Source organism: Capra hircus, chromosome 3 (assembly GCF_001704415.2).
Source record: "Capra hircus breed San Clemente chromosome 3, ASM170441v1, whole genome shotgun sequence".
Lineage (NCBI taxonomy): Eukaryota > Metazoa > Chordata > Mammalia > Artiodactyla > Bovidae > Capra > Capra hircus.
The window spans coordinates 42,363,905-42,385,172 of NC_030810.1; the positions used below are offsets into that span (position 1 = coordinate 42,363,905).

Here is a 21,268-nt window from a genome sequence, read left to right on the forward strand (position 1 = left end):
ATAGCATCATAAAGAGTCAGACATGACTCAGCTACTGAGCACACACACACATATACGATATAGGAGGATTACTTTTGTTATTGTGGACAAATTTCATGCAGCTGTTTCCACATCCAGGCTAATTCCAAGTCTCTTCTGAGCAATAGTATATGTGATTCAAAGTATTAACTGACATTTACATTGATTACGAATTGTTACTTTTTTCTCTAGAAGAATATTAGTTGATTTCTTCAGTGTTTTCACCAGCAGCTTACTTCAGACTTTCAGTTTTCCTGATTTTACTAAAACCTACCTTCTTTCCTAAAACTTTACAACTCTCATGGATACATTTTGCCAGTTGAAATCCTTTTCCTCCATAAATGCCACACACTCATGAAATACATAGACAGCAAAAACATTTTTCAAATTAAAAAAAATCAACTACAGCATTCCATTTGTGGTGAGATCATGTATCTAAAAAGATTATTATTATAAACTAGGGAAGGCCTGGTCATAGACAACTGAAATTCATCCACTTGTAACACTGTGAAATATACACGTAAATTTGTTGTGCTTTGTATACAGTACTGGTAATTAAAATGACAAATTTGCTCTTTGAAGCATCTCACATTTTTATCTTAAAATTTTTCAAAGGGCTTGAATAAAGCTGTTTACCAACAGGAAATATGTACAAGTTCTTCTGAGTCAATGTTCTGAACTGACATTGATAACTGCAAATATTTTTAATATTTTATGTCTTCTTTTTCTTTTTCAAGCATTAGTATCGTATTTTTTCTGTTCAGCATATTATTCTCTTTTCTCTCTCCTGTTTTCCAAACAATCTCCTTCTAATGTGAGAACTCTCAGGTATCAGTTTCAAAAGATATCATGAATAGGGTTTTTTTTAAGTAAAATTTTCCTATAACTGTCCTTGAAGTTATTGTCTTGGCCGATCTATGGTCAGCTTTCCAGTGTACAGAAATCAATAGACTAATATCTTCCTTCTGCATGATAAGGGAAGCCAGGTTTTCAGCAAAATATATGAAATCTCATTCCTGAAAGCCCCATCTCTTTCACAAAATTAACTCCAAGTTTTGTGCTCTTGTTAATTATGACATCCTGCTTCCAAACTATGTATCAATTATATCTAATGCTTCTTATAATATTTTTATTAAAAGAAATTGGCTTGAACAAAATAGAAATATATTTTCTCTTGCATTAAAAAAAGTCTGGAAAACATAGTTCAGGAACCTAGTTTTCTAGCTTTTGATCCATCATCCATAAGGTCATCCCAACAGCCAAGATAGCTCCTGAGCTCTTGCCATCATATCTATACACCAGTTATAAACAGGCCCCTGCTGTTTGAATTAGCTGCATTAATTCTTTCAGAATTTTTACCCATAACTTCTGTGAGTTTTTAATATGGTGTTTTGTAGAGAAAAAATAGGGTCTTTATATGTTTGTGCAAGGTAAATTTTAATTGCAGCAATTAATTATTTCAGGAAGTCATTGCCCCTATTTCCATTCTATCAGATACGATCATATGTGAAACTTTGTCACTGAGAGGTAAATAGGAAATGTGAAATTCACGTCTGCCTTTCCTATATGTATGACGTTAAGCCCTTTGTCTAGTTCTCTTTATCACTGAAATGGGCAGAAAAATGACTTTCTTACTTACGTAAAGGGAATATTTTAAAGTTAAAATGAGATGATTGATGGAAAATGTTTTGGAAAATAAAAAGCAGCATATACAATATTGGGGCAGCCTGGCTTATCTTAGAATCAAGGGGTTTATGCCACATTGGGTTTTCTAAGCAGAAGCTATCATCTTTGGTGCTGCCCGCAACACCTGCAGCCAGTGTGGCTAAACAGGTTGGTTGCTACTTCAAAGGGCAGCAGAAAATTGAGGAAAGCAGGTGTTACAAGAAAGAAGACTAACTCTAATCCAGAAATCCCTCATGGAAAAGCAACCATAATAATGTCTTGCATCACTTTCTTGGGCTAGATGGGTAAACCTTAATTTATCGTGTAAATTGTATTGTATTAAAGGATTTTTAAAATACAATGTCCATGATTTTCTTAAAATAGCAATTTGCAAGAAGCTCACTAATTCCCAACAGCTCAGAATTAAGTATTTAAAACCCTTGCAGAGAGGGAAAAAAATCCCCAGTGATTAAGAGCAAATACCTTATTCTCATTTAATTTAAAGCAAATGTGTAGACTCTTAGAACAGTAGTCACTCTGAAAGCACACGCACGCACACACACACACACGCACACACACACACACACACACTATTATATCATCTCCTTTGAAATGACATCTGTTTAACCTCCGTTTTCACAGGTGGAGAGAATTGGGGTGGAGACCTGAGACTACATTAGTGACAGCTGAGTTTCCTCTGATTAAGCAGTGCTGTAGGGACTTTAGGAGTTCCTCTTCACTTGGGTCTCCTGTTCAGCACCTGTATAAGCTTATATTGCCTTGGTAACCAAGCCAAAACCCTTTCTTAATGTTGAAAAGGGTGATTGATGCTTATTGGTTATGATAATTTGGGTGAATTGCGGTTTCTGTCATCATATAGAGGGGTTTCTCAGTTTTCTTTCTTCTGCTAAAGGGATTTTGTGAGGTACATTTAATAATAAACTCTTTATAATCCCCCATGTATGTAGAGAACTTGTTTCCCAACATTTTAAGCTTCCTTGTATAATCCCAGTCCCTTTGTGAGTTTTGTCCGCTTTGAGAAAAGCCTTTGCATCTGTCATAGAGGTAATTGCCAATAGTTGTTTGTTTTTGAGGCAGTCTCCTTTTTAAAATTTTATTTCTTTTTAATTGAAGGATAATTTGCTTTACAATGTTGGTTTGATTTCTGCCATATATCAACATAAATTAGCCATAGGTGTACATATGTCCCCTCCTTTAACCTCCCTCCCACCTCCCACCCTTTCCCACCCCTCTAGGTTGTTCAGTTCAGTTCAGTTCAGTCTCTCAGTCGTGTCCGACTCTTTGCGACCCCATGAATTGCAGCATGCCAGGCCTCCCTGTCCATCACCAACTCCCGGAGTTCACTCAGAGTCACGTCCATCGAGTCAGTGATGCCATCCAGCCATCTCATCCTCTGTCATCCCCTTCTCCTCCTGCCCCCAATCCCTCCCAGCATCAGAGTCTTTTCCAATGAATCAACTCTTCGCATGAGGTGGCCAAAGTACTGGAGTTTCAGCTTTAGCATCGTTCCTTCCAAAGAACACCCAGGGCTGATCTCCTTCAGAATGGACTGGTTGGACCTCCTTTCAGGTTGTTACAGAGCCTAGTTTGAGTTCCCTGAGTTATACAGCAAATTTCCATTGTCTATCTATTTTATATACAGTAGTATATATGAAGAAGACTGAGAGCAGAAGAAGAGGGTGTCAGAGGATGAGATGGCTGGATGGCATCACCAACGCAATGAACATGAACTTGGGCAAACTTCAGGAGATGGTGAGGGTCAGGGAGGCCTGGCATGCTGCAGTCCATGGGGTCGCAAAAAGTCAGACACAACTGGGTGACTGAATGACGATAAAGTGTATATGGAGAGAGTATCATGGAGCATGCACACTGCCAGTAGCTTTCAAAACACGTACAGGCATCCCTCGGTATCTTCTGAACACTGGTTCCAGAAGCCCCTGTGGATTATCAAAATCTGTGGATGCTCACGTTTCTTATTTTTGTTGTTGTTGTTTAGTCACTAAGTCATATCCAACCCTTTAGCGACCCCATGGACTGTAACCCACCCGGCCACTCTGTCCATGGGGTTTTCCAAGCAAGTATACTGGAGGGGGTTGCCATTTCCTGCTCCAGAAAATCTTCCCGACCCAGGGATCAAACCTGCCTCTTCTGCATTAGTAGGCAGGTTCTTTGCCACTGAGTCACCAGGGAAGCCCAAGTCCCTTATATAAACTGGCGAAATACAGCTGGCCCTCCATATCCATGGGTTCCATATCCATGGATTTAACCAAACAAAATCCATGACTCTAGAATCCACAGATGTGGAGGGCCCACTGTACAAACTGTTACCCTGCGAATGGAACAACCCATCAATACTTTCATGATAATCAAAGGCCCCAGGCACTGAGCTGGATTTCTACCACTATACTGAGACTTGCTGCAAGTAACTTCTCTACTCCAGTAATATTTCCATCTCTAAAATGTTTTAGACTTTAAATATTTTACCAGAATATATCTACATGAGACTTGCTTAAAATTTCTTTTTAGAGTAAAAACTTCTATAACTTTTTGCTAAAAGCAACATTGTGTTTTGTTACCATTGTTATCATAACTGTTAAAATTTGCTTTCTCCTCGCTTTTAGCTCTATGAGTACAGTGTCCTATATGGATGAACCTTGCCAGCCTGAAGATGCCTCTCGCCTCACAGTTCACATGGAAAACACTTATCAAATGGGTGTGTTATTTTATTATTCCTTCCTATTTAAAACTTCTAATTTCATGAGTGATATTTACTCAAAATAATATCTGACAACCTGGCATCATCTTCAATACTACCATGATATAAGGGATCTTAATTAACTGGGTGATCTGATATTGCTTTAATTTCTTCCTCTGCAAAATGGGGCCCGTATCCATTGTTTACTTTTTTTTAATCAGTATTTTCTAAATACCAAGTAATTCATTGGCTGCAACTAAAGTGTAGTGTGTGTTACCGAATTAAGAAGTTCATTGGGTATTTCAGTGTTATCTTGTGGAGTTTTTTGTATCTACTTGAGTTAAATGAAACAGGCATTAAGATTTTATTGAACAAAAACCAACCAAGATTGCTAATGGATGGAGAAAAAAGCCTTCAAGGCAAAAGCAAATGATTCCTGGTCCCCTGTTGACAGAGATGTTTATCTTTTCCCACAGAGGTTTTGGGTCTTTGAAAACAAAAATCTTTGCACCTGCCCCTGTACTCCAGGTGGAATCCACAATGACTATCATTCCCCCTCACATTTTCTCACAGAACTACTTGTTTGCTCCAAAGTGTACCTGCCCAGTATTATCTGGATCTACATATAATTATTGCTGTGTAGAAATTCCACAGAGACTTACCAGTAACCCAAGGAAGACGGAATGGGCCAGAGTGACTTAATCTGTGGCCAGTTAACCTTAAGAAAATTATAGACCATCAACACATCCCATTAGACCTTCTAGGCAGTTTCCTATGGTAATCCCCAAGATGACATGGATTGTAAAGCTCCATAATTAGCCTGTCCATTGGTATTTTCACAGTGCCTATGGTAGACAGATAGTATCCTGCCGTTCAATATACCCTTATATTCCATCTGATAACCTTACCCAGTTTCCTTTGGAGGAGCACCACCATTGCCATTATTATCACTTTTGGTCCATAGCATCCTGCTGAAGCTGACACTGGCTTCGGAGATGTAACAGTGACTGACCTAGGGATACTGTCAAGGTCATCAAAATCTTTGAGAGTCAATTCAGAGAATATTGTTTGGGCTACTGAAGAAGTGGATCAGCCTCTGAAACCTGAAAGGATGTAAGCTCTATGGCAGGTTTTGCCATCTTACCCCTACACAAAGCCTGAGACCAAGTCCTAAATACCCTGTGTACTCTTAGACTTTTTATTTAGGCAAGCTAAGTATGGGTCAAGTTTTCTTGTAACTAAAAGATCTTCACCATTCAGTGCCTTTAACTCTGGGCTCTGCATGCTAGAAGGGTTTGAATCGAAAGATGGCAAGAGAAAGACATCATTTGAGCTCAACTCCCGTGAGATGATTGCAACAAGATACAGCGTTTGAAATATGAAGCCCCACATTTCTTCAAAAATACGTGCTTTCATAACTTATTTCCTCAAATAAGCTACATTGTCTCATCAGTTTTAAAAGTACTGAGTGCTGAACCAAGTTAGAAAAATAATTTTTAAAATACCTTAGTATAGAAAAAAGTTTCCATATTTTCTTTCAAAAAGTCATGCAAATTATTCTTCTATGATTAGCCTTTTATACTTGACAATCAATTTTATAAGGATTCAGGTAGCTATTTTGTTAATAATCAAATATGTTTTTCCACTTCTACTTGTTTCTGGGTTTATTTTGCATCTGAAAGGTACTCTGTGGACCTTTGGCAAAGATTTTCTCATATCTACACAGTAAATACTGACTTAAGGAGTTAAAGAAATATCAGTCACCTTTATTACCATGTTTAAGTTTTCACACTCTACCCAATAATACGTGCATCATTTAAACATATCTTAAATGTTTAGTATGGTTGTCCTCCCTTTATATGAGTGATTATAGCCACCAAGAAGGAGATTAAACATGAGTATAATTAAAGAAAAAAAGGAAAGGGGAAAATGAAAATATATTTCTTATAATTAAAAGCCCCTTATCTCTTCCCATTAATTGATTACTGAAACATGAGTACAAGAGAAAATACTGGCTGTAGGGGCCAATATACATGAGTCTGAATACTCGTTTTGCCCATTCCTAAATAAATAATGTTTGAGCAAGGTATTCAGCATCCTTGAACCTCAGTTTCTTCCTCTGTAAGTAGGGATCATAGGTCACACATGGTAGGGATACTATGAGAATTAAATAAAGTATTGTATTTAAACTGCTTCTCATTCAGTATGTTATTGCTTCTGACTATAGAACATCACCTTAGATCACTAAGAAGAAAAGCCTTCCATGACATCCAATATAACTTCCTCTTAAGTATGGCATGAGTTCTACACAGGACTTTTCTGGAGCAATGACTGTAGAAGTACCCGATTCTTTAAAAAGACTGACTGTAATCCCCACATCACACAGGGCTATAGATGGCCATCCTTGCTGACACATCAAGACAGCGCACCTGAGAATGCAGCCAGTATAGTGAAAAATAGAATCGAAAGCTGGCGAGAGAAGGCCATCATTTGAGCGCAACTCCAGTGAGATGATCAGGCCCTGTCACCAGCTGATTTGTTGGACAGAGAGCCTGCCAGTCTCAGCACTCCCTCTTTGCTCCACCCTATAGGGTCCTTCCTGCCTGTGGAGACCTAAACCATCTCCCGCCTTACGCCATTGTCCGTCCTGCTGCCTTCTATTGCTCGCAATGAGGAAGCAACAGTAACAGCAACAACACTATAATAAAGATCTAATGGGTAGCTTTTTGGGTGGCAGACTCACTGTTCTGAGCATTTTAAATACTTCATCTCATTTCATCCCAACAGAAAAACAGTAGGTGGCAATTCTCATCACTATCCCAAGTTGGGAAGCTAAGACACAGATATGTTAACTAATCAAATTTTTATCTATTCTCTCTTAAATATGTTTTTCCAGATGAGTTTTGCTTTCTTTTCTCCATCCTGATCCTTTTTCAGATCTTTGCAATTTGATTTCCAAAAGCGTTATTTCCTCCTAAATTAGAAAAAAAAAATGCTCTAGAAAAGAAAAAAGGTTTCAGTTCAGTTCAACTGCCCAGTCATGTCTGACCCTGTGACCCCGTGAACCACAGCACACCAGGCCTCCCTGTCCATCATCAACTCCCGGAGTCCACCCAAACCCATGTCCATCAAGTTGATGATGCCATCCAACCATTTCATCCTATGCCATCCCCTTATCCTCCTGCCCTAAATCTTTCCCAGCATCAGTCTTTTCCAATGAGTCAACTATTAGCAGGAGGTGGCCGAAGTGCCAGAGCCTCAGCTTCAACATCAGTCCTTCCAATGAACACCCAGGACTGATCTCCTTTAGGGTGCACTGGTTGGAGATCCTTGCAGTCTAAGGGACTCTCAAGAGTCTTCTCCAATACCACACTTCAAAAGCATCAATTCTTCAGCGCTCAGCTTTCTTCGCTGTCCAACTCTCACATCCATACATGACCACTGGAAAAACCATAGCCTTGACTATATGGACCTTTGTTGGCAAAGTAATGTCTCTGCTTTTCAATATGCTGTCTAGGTTAGTCATGGATTTTCTTCCAAGGAGTAAGCGTCTTTTAATTTCATGGCTGCCATCACCATCTGCAGTGATTTTGGAGCCCAAAAAAATAAAGTCAGCCACTGTTTCCCCATCTATTTCCCATGAAGTGATGGGATCAGATGCCATGATCTTCATTTTCTCAATGTTGAGCTTTAAGCCAACTTTTTCACTCTCCTCTTTCACTTTCATCTAGAGGCTCTTTAGTTCTTCTTCACTTTCTGCCATAAGGGTGGTGTCATCTGCATACCTGAGGTTCTTGATATTTCTCCCGGCAATCTTGATTCCAGCTTGTGCTTCTTCCAGCCCAGTGTTTCTCATGATGTACTCTGCATAGAAGTTAAATAAGTAGGGTGACAATATACAGCCTTGACGTACTCCTTTTCCTATTTGGAACCAGTCTGTTGTTCCATGTCCAGTTCTAACTGTTGCTTCCTGACCTGCCTATAGGTCTCTCAAGAGGCAGGTCAGGTGGTCTGGTATTCCCATCTCTTTCAGAATTTTCCATAGTTTATTGTGATCCACACAGTCAAAGGCTTTGGCACAGTCAATAAAGCAGAAATACACGTTTTTCTGGAACTCTCTTGCTTTTTCAATGATCTGTCAGATGTTGGCAATTTGATCTCTGGTTCTTCTGCCTTTTCAAAAACCAGCTTGAACATCTGGAAGTTCATGGTTCACGTATTGCTGAAGCCTGGCTTGGAGAATTTTAAGCATTACTTTACTAGCATATGAGATGAGTGCAATTGTGTGGTATAGTTTGAGCATTCTTTGGCATTTATTTTCTTTGGGATTGGGATGAAAACTGACCTTTTCCAGTCCTGTGGCCACTGCTGAGTTTTCCAAATTTGCTGGCATATTGAATGCAGCACTTTCACAGCGTCATCTTTCAGGATTTGAAATAGCTCAACTGGAATTCCATCACCTCCACTAGCTTTGTTCATAGTGGTGCTTCCTAAGGCCCACTTCACTTCACATTCTAGGATGTCTGCCTCTAGGTGAGTGATCGCACCATCATGATTATCTGGATCATTAAGATCTTTTCTGTACAGTTCTTCTGTGTATTCTTGCCACCTCTTCTTAATATCTTCTGCTTCTGTTAGGTCCCTATCATATCTGTCTTTTATTGAGCCCGTCTTTGCATGAAATGTTCCCTTGGTATCTCTAATTTTCTTGAAGAGATCTCTAGTCTTTCCTATTCTGTTGTTTTCCTCTATTTCTTTGCATTGATCACTGAGGAAGGCTTTCTTCTTTCTTATCTCTCCCTGCTATTCTTTGGAACTCTGCATTCAAATGGGTATATCTTTCCTTTTCTCCTTTGCTTTTTGATTCTCTTCTTTTCACAGCTATTCATAAGGCCTCTGCAGACAGCCATTTTGCTTTTTTGCATTTCTTTTTCTTGGGCATGGTCTTGATTCCTGTCTCCTATACAATGTCACGAACCTCCATCCATAGTTCATCAGGCACTCTGTCTATCAGATATAGTCCCTTAAATCTATTTTTCACTTCCACTGTATAATCATAAAGGATTTGATTTAGGTCATACCTGAATGGTCTAGTGGTTTTCCCCACTTTCTTCAATTTAAGTCTGAATTTGGCAATAAAGAGTTCATGATCCGACCCACAGTCAGCTCCCGGTCTTATTTTTGCTGACTGTATAGAGCTTCTCCATCTTTGGCTGCAAAGCATATAATCAATCAGATTTCGGTGTCGACCATATGGTGATGTCCTTGTGTTTTACATGTGTTTACATGGTGATGTCCATGTGTTTTCATATGCTGTCCATGTGAAAAAAGGTTTAAGCCTTTGCATTAGTTGACTCTGAAATTTTGGGAGCTTGTTTTGGAAGTCAGTGAGTGAATAAAAGTCACTCAGTCGTGTCCGACTCTTTGCGACCCCATGGGCTATAGTCTGCCAGGCTCCTCTGTCCATGGAATTCTCCAGGCAAGAATACTGGAATGGTTGCCATGCCCCTCTCCAGGGGATCTTCCCAACCCAGGGATCGAGCACAGGTCTTCCACATTGCAGGCAGATTCCTTATCATCTGAGCCACCAGAGAAGCCCATTTTGGAAGTCAAATGCTGATTATTGACTCTGTTCGCATCTCAGCATCCAAGCCTAAGTAAGACAATGGATGATTCTGCTGTATAGGTCCAAGGTCACAAAGAAGTGAGGGAAGAAAAGTTCACTATTTAAACTTTTTTCGGAATTGAATCTGGTTATTGAGATTTTTTTTAAAATCTAAGGTAAGTGCAGAAAGGGCATTGGTGCCTCTGGAGCTTCTGGAGACTGGGACCAGGTGCAGGCAGGCTCCATCTTTCCAGCCCTAACTGTGTGAAGGCTCCCTCTCTCACTGTGGCTTGGCTTCCTTCTCACTATGAGAAAAAGTTCCTGAGAGTCACAGGTCATAACTTTTGACTCCAAAAAGAGACTGACCAACTTCTTTTTACCTAGTTCTAGTTTAACATAAAAGTTCCAAGAAAGGATTCTAATTGGTGTAGCCTGGGGCAAGTCCACCCAGCGCCAATCAACCATGACCTGGACTTGGACTCAAAAGAGCTGATGATCCTAAAGAACCACATGGTGAGAGTGGGAAGAGGACCAGTCCCTTCCATTTGGGAGATGCTGTTCCCAAAGGACAGGGAGGTGTACCAGGTGGACACATGCACTGAAGGGATTTACTGTTTTCTGAAAGGACCAATGCTCCCCATGGGTGATACAGGTCAAGCTTAGGTAAATATGATATGAGCACTTGGCAGGAGGGAATGAAAAGGAGAGGTACCAATCTAAAAGATATAATCTGTTTAATTAGGTCCAATCTGGTAGGAACATTTTTTAAATTTTTTAAACAGAAAGGGAGAAACCACCCTCACATTTAGCCTCATCTCACTATCATAAGCAAATGGAAATCTTCTAAAAGATCCACAGGACAATGACACAGTAGGTGTTTGGCCTAGGGGAGCTGGTGCTCCGTCTCTGATCCCACAAAGCAAGAGCAATCAGGACCAACCCTTCCCGGGTTTATAACTGCTTGTCTCTCTCCTGTAGAAGGGGAGAGATTCCTGCCGACTAAATATTTCGGTTAATTATCATACTCATTGTTTCCAATGTCTCTATTTTACCTGTCCGGATTCATTTCCCAGCCTGATTTAAATTTAATTGAACAATTCCTGTATAAACATCACAATAAAAATATTATAAATTGAGCCCCAGGAGGTTGACCTAACTGAATTCTAGGCGCGGGGTGTCACCTTCTGGTTAAATTTAGCCACTGGGAAACTTCGGTGGGAAGTCAGAAGAGAGGAGTGTGAACCCCACCTAAGGGCTCACCTTGTGCTCTTTGCATCCATCAGCAGAAGGACGAAGCCTGCTGTGGAGGGAGCCCTATCCACATGGCTCTTCCTGGGATCTCTCATAAGAATTCCCTCCTCAGGTTGGGATGAAAGTAACACCTTCTTTTTCACCAGCTGAGGGGGATAGAACATTCCTTCATGATTCCCTGCATCTTGCTCAGATCTCCCTAAGGAGTCTGTTTATTAAATCCTCTAGGAAATGTCCTAACTTTAATGCACAATATATTTCCTTAGTCCCTGACTGATACAGTCATTGAAAATAAACACTTAAAAGATACTGATGACTATTGAAAATAGAATTGGGTAGAATCCTTCATCCATATCAACTCAGCAAATAATGATCAAGCCTATGTATACGGGGCACTGGGCACATGAACATGTTATTCAATGACAGATGTTAATGATAATGTTAATATTCCTGGGAGGTGCAAGTAAGATTCCTCGGGTGCAGGATAAGATGCAGTTGAAGCTTTTGCTCTGAAAGTGGACTTAATGTGGTTAAGAATTTAAGCTCTCAAGTCAGATAAACCAGAGAGGTACATATCAACCCTGCCACTGTGTGATTCTAGGTAACTTAGGCAATATATTTAAACATCTGTTCTCCCCTCTGTGAAATGGAGGTAACAATAAGATTTATCCCCAGAGATTTATTGGAAGATTATACATATAAGGTAATAAATATAAAATACTTATCACAGAGGGGCTTCCCTGGTAGCTCATACAGTAAAGAATCTACCTCCAATGCAGGAGACCAGGGTTCAATCCCTGGGGTTGGGAAGATCCTCTGGAGAAGGAAGTGGCAATCTACTCCAGTATTCTTGCCTGGGAAATCCCATGGAAAGAGGGCTTCGTGGGGTCACAAAGAGTCACACATGACTGCGCAACTAACACACACACTTATCACAGTGGCTGGCATGTAGAAAATGCTTGATAAGAGTAGCTATTATTTGTACTATGGTTATTATCTAGAAAATGTTCGATTCTATTCAAATTCAGAAATCAGACCTTGAACATTTTTTTTCTGACTTTAGTATGGTGTTAGACTTTGAAGAGGATAAAATATAATCTTGTTTACCAGTTCAGATAAGAAAGGTAAGGTAAGCCTTAGCAATTATCAGCTGAATTAGGGGCCACGATAGCAGTGGAGACCCAGAGCATTGGGAATATAGAGAAGAGAGAGGCAATTTGTACCCGAGGAGAGGAGGAAGGCTAACTGGAGAAGATGTTTGAGCTGGCCTTGAAACATGAGTGGATATTTATCAGATGAACATGATGGGGAAGAGTGTTGCATTTTGAAAGAGGAGCAAATGTGCAAAGCAGTCTTGAAAGAACAGATAAACTCCACAAGACTGGAGCAGCAGTCATGTGAAGACTGCTGGTGAAGTCATGTGGTGGTTGAAGAAGAAGCTGTAGGTTGGATAGGAGCTGAACTCTAGACTTTGCCAAGGAAAGCACAATGGTAACATCTGGATGTTACAACTCCAGTTGTAGTGTTATAGAGAGATTGGAGGTGGGGAACTTAAGAGTTGGGGGTCAGTTAGAAAGATGTTAAGACAGTGAAATAAGTTATTAGCATTGGGAACTGCTGGAGGCTTCCCAGGTGGCACAGTGGTGAAGAATCTGCTTGCCAATTCAGGAGACACAAGAGATAGGGGTTAGAGCCCTGGATCAGGAAGATACCCTGGAGTAGGAAATGGCAACCCACTCCAGTATTCTTGCTTGGGAAATCCCTTAAACAGAGGAGCTTGGTGGGCTACAGTCCATAGACTCCCAGAGAGTCAGACACAACTGAGCAATTGAGCATACAGACAGTGGGAACTGGGAAGGAGGGTACATTCAATGTCAGACTCCATGGTACTGAACACACTCTTGAGGTATCAGGTAAACAGATGAATCCACCGTCTTCTCTTCCTCTGCCAGAGAACTTGGCTGGAAATCTAATTGGGACCACTTTTTTTCTTTCAATAGAGGCCACCCAGAAGATTAAATGTCTCCATGTTTGATACTCTTTTGATTAAGCTATGGCATGGGCAGATATGATTTGAAATTACTTCTTTGAAAGAAATTTCATCTGTGTTTTCAGGTCCTATCAAACATTTTCCTGTGGTCATTGTCAATCATATTCTGAAAGATGTGCTAACTACCTACCTACAAGAAGAACAGTATGAACCAGAACTCTGTAGACAGATGACTAAAACCATTTCTGAGGTATACGTGTGATTTCCTGATATTTGTTGAAAGTACAACCTGCTTATTTTAATGAAAGCAATTAATTTGCAGTAGCACTAAAACTTTATTTTTATCTTATGAAAATATTTATTAGGTCATATTCCATGTGTGTCTCTGTGTGTAAAAAGCCTTTGTCTAAAACAATTATTATGTGTATCACTTGCATGTATTCTGTTTTTAAAATGTATAAAACTGCCCCATTTATTTAAAAGATGTTATTATAAAAGATACAATATTTTAATGATCACTTTCTCTTCCCCAAAGCACCTTATTTGAAGTGAAATGAAAGTCGCTCAGTCGTGTCCGACTCTGCGACACCATGGACTCGTCCGTGGAATTCTCCAGGCCAGAATACTGGAGTGGGTAGCCTTTCCATTTTCCAGGGGATCTTCCCAATCCAGGGATCGAATCCAGGTCTCCCGCATTGCAGGTGGCTTCCTTCCCAGCTGAGCCACAAGGGAAGCCCAAGAACACTGGAGTGGGTAGCCTATCCCTTCTCCAAAGCACCTTCTTTGCATGTCATCAGATAAAAACACTGGGGCCTTTAAAAACATTTCTATCAACTAAAGTGCTGGCACTCCATCAGATTTTCTCTTTCTTTTTCATTATAATCTATCTAATAAGCATTCACAATTAGTCATATTACAGGAGACTTCAGATGTATAGTCCCTTAATTAGACATGAACAAGATGGTATAATTGCAATGCCAGCATTCTTTGAAGGGAAGCCATTTCAACATAGATTTCCCAAGAACACAATAAATGCATTGAAAACTCTGTTCTCTGGATTATCATTTTTCCATGTGCCTTAGAAAAGGTAGATTTCTTGCTGGGGCTGTCATTTTGTCCCTAAATGTCCTATCTTATCCTTGAAGGAAATTATAGCTGCCTTTCTATAGCAATTACTGAAAGGATCCACAAGGTTTCATGCTATTTTCTCCAATTAAATCCACTACATTTATGAGAAAAATTAAGACTTTTAAATTTCAATGTGACTAAGTGAGGACCTTTTGTTTTTCCTTTTAATTTCTAGGTTATTAAGGCCCAGGTCAAGGACTTGATGATCCCACGATATAAGCTAATTGTGATCGTTCACATTGGACAACTGACTGGTCAGAGCATACTGATTGGAAGCAGATGCCTTTGGGATCCTAAAAATGATGCCTTTGCATCTTTCGTTTTCAGAAATTCTTCCCTCTTTGCTCTTGCAAATGTCTACACAGTTTACTTTGAATGATTGAAAACAAGAAATCAAGTTCATACTCTTTAAATCAAGATATAGGGTATCTATGTGCACAACTTTCCCTACCCAAACATTAGAGAAAGCCACAACACTAATATTTCAAACAATTGGAAGTTTGGGGATTTTTTCATATTCTTGTTAAGAATTAGGAGAGAGAATATGGCACAAGGAAAAATCTTGTTTATCCAAAGGAGAAATGAAGTCTTGATTCTCCCGGATTGTTTTTTTCATAGACATAGATTCTTATTACATATTACTTTGGGTACTAATTATTTTCATTACGCTTTCACTAGAGAGAATTCCCTCCATTGTTTTTTAATGAAAATCTTTTTAAAAAAAATATGGCTATACACCCTGACCAATAAATGATGGTAGACTATTCAATATGGTATATACACAACTGATCAATGGTACTGCGTCTCAGTGCTGCATATAAAAAAATACTGGTTTTCATTTTGCATTTAATAAATTGAGCAGCATTCATTAACTACAATTTTTGTTATATGTACCTGACAGTTGAAACTGCTGAGGTAGAATTAATGATTTCATAACAATTATTGTAGTCCCACAGGACTGCAAGCTAAAACTAGAAGCTCTTGTGGGTTGCCTGCACTTTAAAAAATTGTGGGAGAACTGAATATTAGCTCTTCAATAATGGAAACAACAAATGAACAAAGGCTTTTTAGCACACGGAGGTAGATGTTGTGATATTAAATATACATGATGCTTAATGGTAAGTGTGTCTGTAACACATAAATTCATGTATTGGAAAGAGACACTGCTTTTAAATATACACTGCCTGATACACCTTTCAATAGCTTTTCCTGGGCTAACAAACTTTTACACAAAATATATAGCTGGCAGCTTAACAAATAAAACATGTGTATTTACTATTTTGTTCCTATGAATTTAATACTAAAGTGAGCCAGTGTGGTTTTGAATGGATGGTACTAAAATTTATAGGGCTGCACTAGCTTATTATTCTGTGGGTTAATGTAGCTTGTACTATGGATCATTTATTTTTATGGGGCTTTCAGCCCTTTGTATGCATGTAAAATTGTGAGTGGCGTTGTTCTTGGATGGTAAGTGGACTGCCTAGAGGACATTTGTTAAAGGTTAAAGACGAACTATACACATATGGAGAAAATTAGCAACTCTATACTCTTAAGGAAAAAATGATGTGTAATTCATATCAAAATGAATTTAACAAATGGACGAGCAGTCGATGCTTTATAGTTATGTACTGACGTCTTATTTTTCCCTCAAGACAGTGCATACTTTTTAAGTATACTTTAAAAATCCCTTTTCTTCTATTTGTTCTGGCATTTCAGGTAGCATTTCAAAATGAATTTGTCAATTTTCATTGTTTTTTTTTTTTCTGTTAGTGCCTTTTTTCCTGTTAGTGGGAATACGTCTGTATAATAATTTATCACAACCAAGATTTGTCAATCTCCATAGCCAGTTTGGAATCTGGATTAGATCATTAAGTATAGTATGTAAATGAATTTTCTATTTTCTTTGCCCATTTATGAACATTCCCCCTCTTAGAACAATAGCAGGGGAAATCATACAGCAATTTTGCATGAATAAATCATGTGAAGAAATTTTTTTTAGTATGTAGGAAGCCCACTGCAAAAATTACCTTATTTTTTAAAGTTATAAAATCTCAACCATGAAGTAATTTCTTACCATCTGTCCTAGGCTGTATTAGGATTCAAAACCTTACAACATGATGGCAGTTAAAAAGCAAAAAAAGGAAGCAGTTTGCCAGCATATTGCCATATACTGTAATTCCGATAGTCAATGATGAATTTTAGCAATTATTAGAACAACATAAGAACATACAGGAAAAGTTCACTAATTGTGACTATCTTGGAGGAATGCTCCAAGATAAAAAACAGTTTTGTGATGGGAACTTTTGATAGATGTGTCAGCTAACATCTATTCCAATCTATATATCAAATTAACATGTTTTCACCTTAAATCTATACAATGTTGTGTCATTGTATCTCAATTTTAAAATGAACATTTAAAAAATAAAGAAATGATACTAAATTTGAGGGAACTGTTTTACTTTGAAGCCTACTGAACTTTCTGGGTGTTTTTCTTCTCAATAGACATTCCTAAAGTGCCATCCCTACCTCACAGCCTTCACTATGGCACTCAGAACACCCTCCCTAGACTACAACAGCTTCCTTCACTTTTTGGCATTAAACTCGGGTCTCACTTTTTCTCTAAATCCTTCTCCATTTATTTTTCCCTCATATTCTCTCTCTTCTTTCACCACTATCATAGCTAAGTCCCTGATTCTTCTCTAACTGATTTTTGAACGAGTTTTTTTCACTTCCTATGTTGAAAACATCTCGAGTACATGGACCACATATCCTGACAATATCTAACAATAAAATGTAATACATCTTAACTTTTCAAGCAAGAATCATGTACATTGATACTACTGTACTACATAATTACCAATCAAAAAGGTGATAGCAACACAAAGTTCAACACTAGAAGAACTAGGGGATAATGCTCTAGGGGATAAGTACACAAATGACCACAGTTAAGTCTAGAATATGTTTTCATAAGCAAAGTCCAGAATATCATTATATGGTTAAAGGAATCGAGGAAGGCTTCATGAAGGAAGAAGCACTTATCTAGACTGTGAAGGTAACACAGTCAGAAGTTCAGAATACAGAAAGAAGTCTAGACTGGATAAAACACAGCTTTCATGAAGATAAGTGGTCAGAACCAAGACTGATATCCTGAAAGCCTGAGTAAGAAAATGGCAGACCATGGGTAGCTATCAAAGGCTTTCCATTAGGCTAACATTAACTGACTTTTTTGGGGGGGGGACAAATAAAGGGGGCTTTTTATTGAGTGTTTATGAGCATATGTGTCCACTCACCCACAAGTACAGCATCTGAATTAGATTTCTGAAAGAATGGAATGTGTGGGAGGGAGTTAGTTATACAGCACAGTGCCATTACCTGTTGATTTCTTTTGTAAGAAATGAAATGTCATTTTAGCCTAATTTACGGAGTTGAGAGTATCATCTTGAGCTGTTTTACTGATGGCGTCTTAATTAGTTTCTCCCTCTCCCATTGTTTCTCTTTTTTTAATTTAAATTTATTTATTTTAATTGGAGGCTAATTACTTCACAATATTTAATTGGTTTTGCCATACATAAACATGAATCCGCCAAGGGTGTACAAGTGTTCCCCCTCCTGAACCCCCTCCCAACTCCCTCCCTGTACCATCCCTCTGGGTCATCCCAGTGCACCAGCCCCAAGCAAGTAACTGACTCTTTAAGAAGATGAATCCATCAGTAAAGGTCAGGAAGACCACTTAGGAGAGGTAAGAGGTAATGAGAGGCTGAGCTCTGCAGTGGCACTGAAGTGGAAAGGAGAGGACAGTTGTATGAACATTTAAGGAACAAAGTCTATATGATCAGGCAAAGAGGAAGGAGTCAGAGGTGACTAAGACAATGTAACAAGGCGATTAAAAGTTTTAAGCTCTGATATTTACATAGTCAAGTCTGAATCCTACTATTCCAGCCAATAGTTAAGTGATCTTGAGTAAATTATTAACCACACTAAGCTGCAGCTTCCCCATCTTAATGTAGTGATAGTGCTGGTACCTACCTCACAGGGTTTTGGTGAGAATTAAATCTATACATTTCTGAAGCTCTTCATGGCACCAAACCTGAAAGGGAGCCCTATGATTGTAGCTCCTGTGATTGCAATTGAAAGTTCAAGTCTGAGTAACTCAGTGATCAATGCAAAGAAATAGATGAAAAATAGATTCAAGGGAGTAGGTCTGATAGACAAAGTGCTTAAGGAACTATGGACAGAGGTTTGTGACATTGTATAGGAGGTGGTAATCAAAACCATCCCCAAGAAAAAGAAATGCGAAAAGGTAAAATGGTTGTCTGAGGAGGGCTTCAAATAGCTGAGAAAAGAAGAGAAGCTAAGGGCAAAGGAGAAAAGGATAGATGTACCCATTTAAGTGCAGAGTTCTAAAGAATAGCAAGGAGAGCTAAGTAAGCCTTTCTCAGTGATCAATGCAATGAAATAGAGGAAAACAATAGAATGGGAAAGACTAGAGATCTCTTCAAGAAAATTAGAGATGCCAAGGGAATATTTCATGCAAAGATGAACACAATAATGGACAGAAATGGTATGGACCTAACAGAAGCAGAAGTTATTAAGAAGAGGTGGCAAGAATACACAGAAGAACTATATAAAAAAGATCATCATGACCCAGATAACCACGATGGTGTGATCACTCACCTAGAGCCAGGCATCCTGGAATGCAAAGTCAAGTGGGCCTTAGAAAGCATCACTACGAACAAAGCTAGTGGAGGTGATGGCATTCCAGTTGAGCTATTTCAAATCCTGAAAGATGATGCTGTGAAAGTGCTGCACTCAATATGCCAGCAAATTTGGAAAACTCAGCAGTGGCCATAGGACTGGAAAAGGTCAGTTTTCTTTCCAGCTCCAAAGAAAGGCAATGTCAATGAATGTTAAAACTATCACACAATTGCACTAGCAAAGTAATGTTCTCAAACGATAGCAAAGTAATGCTAAAAATTCTCCAAGACAGGTTTCAACAGTATGCAAATAGTGAAATTCCACTATTCAAGCTGGATTTAGAAAAGGCAGAGGGACCAGAGATCAAATTGCCAACATCCGCTGGACCACAGAAAAAGCAAGAGAGTTCCAGAAAAACATCTATTTCTGCTTTATTGACTATACCAAAGCCTTTACTGTGTGGATCACAACAAAGTGTGGAAAATTCTGAAAGAGATGGGAATACCAGACCACCTGACCTGCCTCTTGAGAAATCTGTATGTAGGTCAAGAAGCAACAGTTAGAACTGGACATGGAACAATGGACTGGTTCCAAATTGGGAAAGGAGTATGTCAAGGCAGTATATTGTCACTATGCTTATTTAACTTATATGCAGAGTACATCATGCGAAATGCCAGGCTGGATGAAGCACAAGTTAGAATCAAGATTTCTGGGAGAAATACCAATAACCTCAGATACGCAGATGACACCACCCTTACGCAGAAAGTGAAGAGGAACTAAAGAGCCTCTTGATGAAAGTGAAAGAGGACAGTGGAAAAAGCTGGCTTAAAACTCAACATTCAAAAAACTAAAGAGCATGGCATCCAGTCCCATCACTTCATGGCAAATAGATGGGGAAACAATGGAAACTGAGACAGACTTTATTTTGGGGGCTCCAAAATGACTGCAGATGGTGATTGCAGACATGAAATTAAAAGACACTTGCTTCTTGGAGGTAAAGCCATGACCAACCTAGACAGCATATTAAAAAGCAGAGATATTACGTTGTTGACAAATGTCCATTTGGTCAAAGCTATGGTTTTTCCAGTAGTCATGTATGGATTTGAAAGTTGGACTATAAAGAAAGTTGAACCTGATGCTTTTGAACATTGGTGTTGGAGAAGACTCTTGAAGGCAGGAGGAGAAGCGGATGACAGAGTATGAGATAGTTGGATGGTATCGCCAACTTGATGGACATGAGTTTGAGCAAGCTCCAGGAGTGGGTGATGGACAGGGAAGCCTGGCATACTATAGTCCGTGGGGTCACAAAGAGTCAGACATGACTGAGCGACTGGACTGAACTGAACTCAACTCAACTAATTCAATGGTCCTTATAGCAAAAATAAATGCAGCAGGAAGAATTAAGACTAAAATACTAAATTTGATTTTGCACTTGTTGAATTTAAGTTAACAATGTAACATTCAGTTGTAGATTGCCTGGGGCTGCTGAAAAAGTGGGGCTGAAGCTGAGCTACAACAAGGTGAGAAATTTAGACTTGGCAGACATCCAAATCGAGACCTAATATCTTCCTCCTGCTTTATAAAATATTCATTAGCAGCTGCAGCAAGTATAGTCAGTACTAGTTGCAAATTACTGAATATTCAGTTAACTCTAGGAACATCAGCAGGGAACCTTTCCAAAAATCTATAGAGAAAAATTTTTCCAAAACAAAAATCAACTGATACCTTCCTTTTTTTCTTCATTAAAAGAAAAAAGTTCTATATGATCTGATGCTGTTGTCAGATATCACAAGAAATACAATGGTTCAGTCCTTTAGCACCTTAAATGGAAGGGTCAATACTGTCATCTGTTGTCATCATTAGTAAAAACAAAACAAAACAAAACAAAAAACCTTAAAACACATAATAAAAGGTCCTTACAACAGCGTCCAACAGATTACGTGTCACTTTCACTTTTCACTTTCATGCATTGGAGAAGGAAACAGCAACCCACTCCAGCGTTCTTGCCTGGAGAATCCCAGGGACAGGGGAGCCTGGTGGGCTGCCATCTATGAGGTCGCACAGAGTCGGACACGACTGAAGTGACTTAGCAGCAGCAGCAGGTAATTGAGCTATCTCAGCTCATTGAGTTTTTTAAAAAAACTCTTGGGAATTATCCCGTGGATAGGCTAGCTTACCCTCCTCCCCGCTGCCAAAAAAA

The 21,268-nt window shown here is 39.0% G+C and overlaps 1 protein-coding gene across 1 annotated transcript in view; it reads left to right on the forward strand.

The window, feature by feature from the left end:
- The window catches only part of TCTEX1D1 (Tctex1 domain containing 1), a 28,739-nt gene extending 13,852 nt beyond the window's left edge, over positions 1-14,887 (forward strand). The window contains exons 3-5 of the mRNA XM_005678296.3: positions 4,326-4,417; positions 13,371-13,495; positions 14,549-14,887. Coding sequence (XP_005678353.1) covers positions 4,326-4,417; positions 13,371-13,495; positions 14,549-14,752 — 421 coding nt within the window. The 3' untranslated portion in view covers positions 14,753-14,887. The remainder of the gene's footprint in view (positions 1-4,325; positions 4,418-13,370; positions 13,496-14,548) is intronic.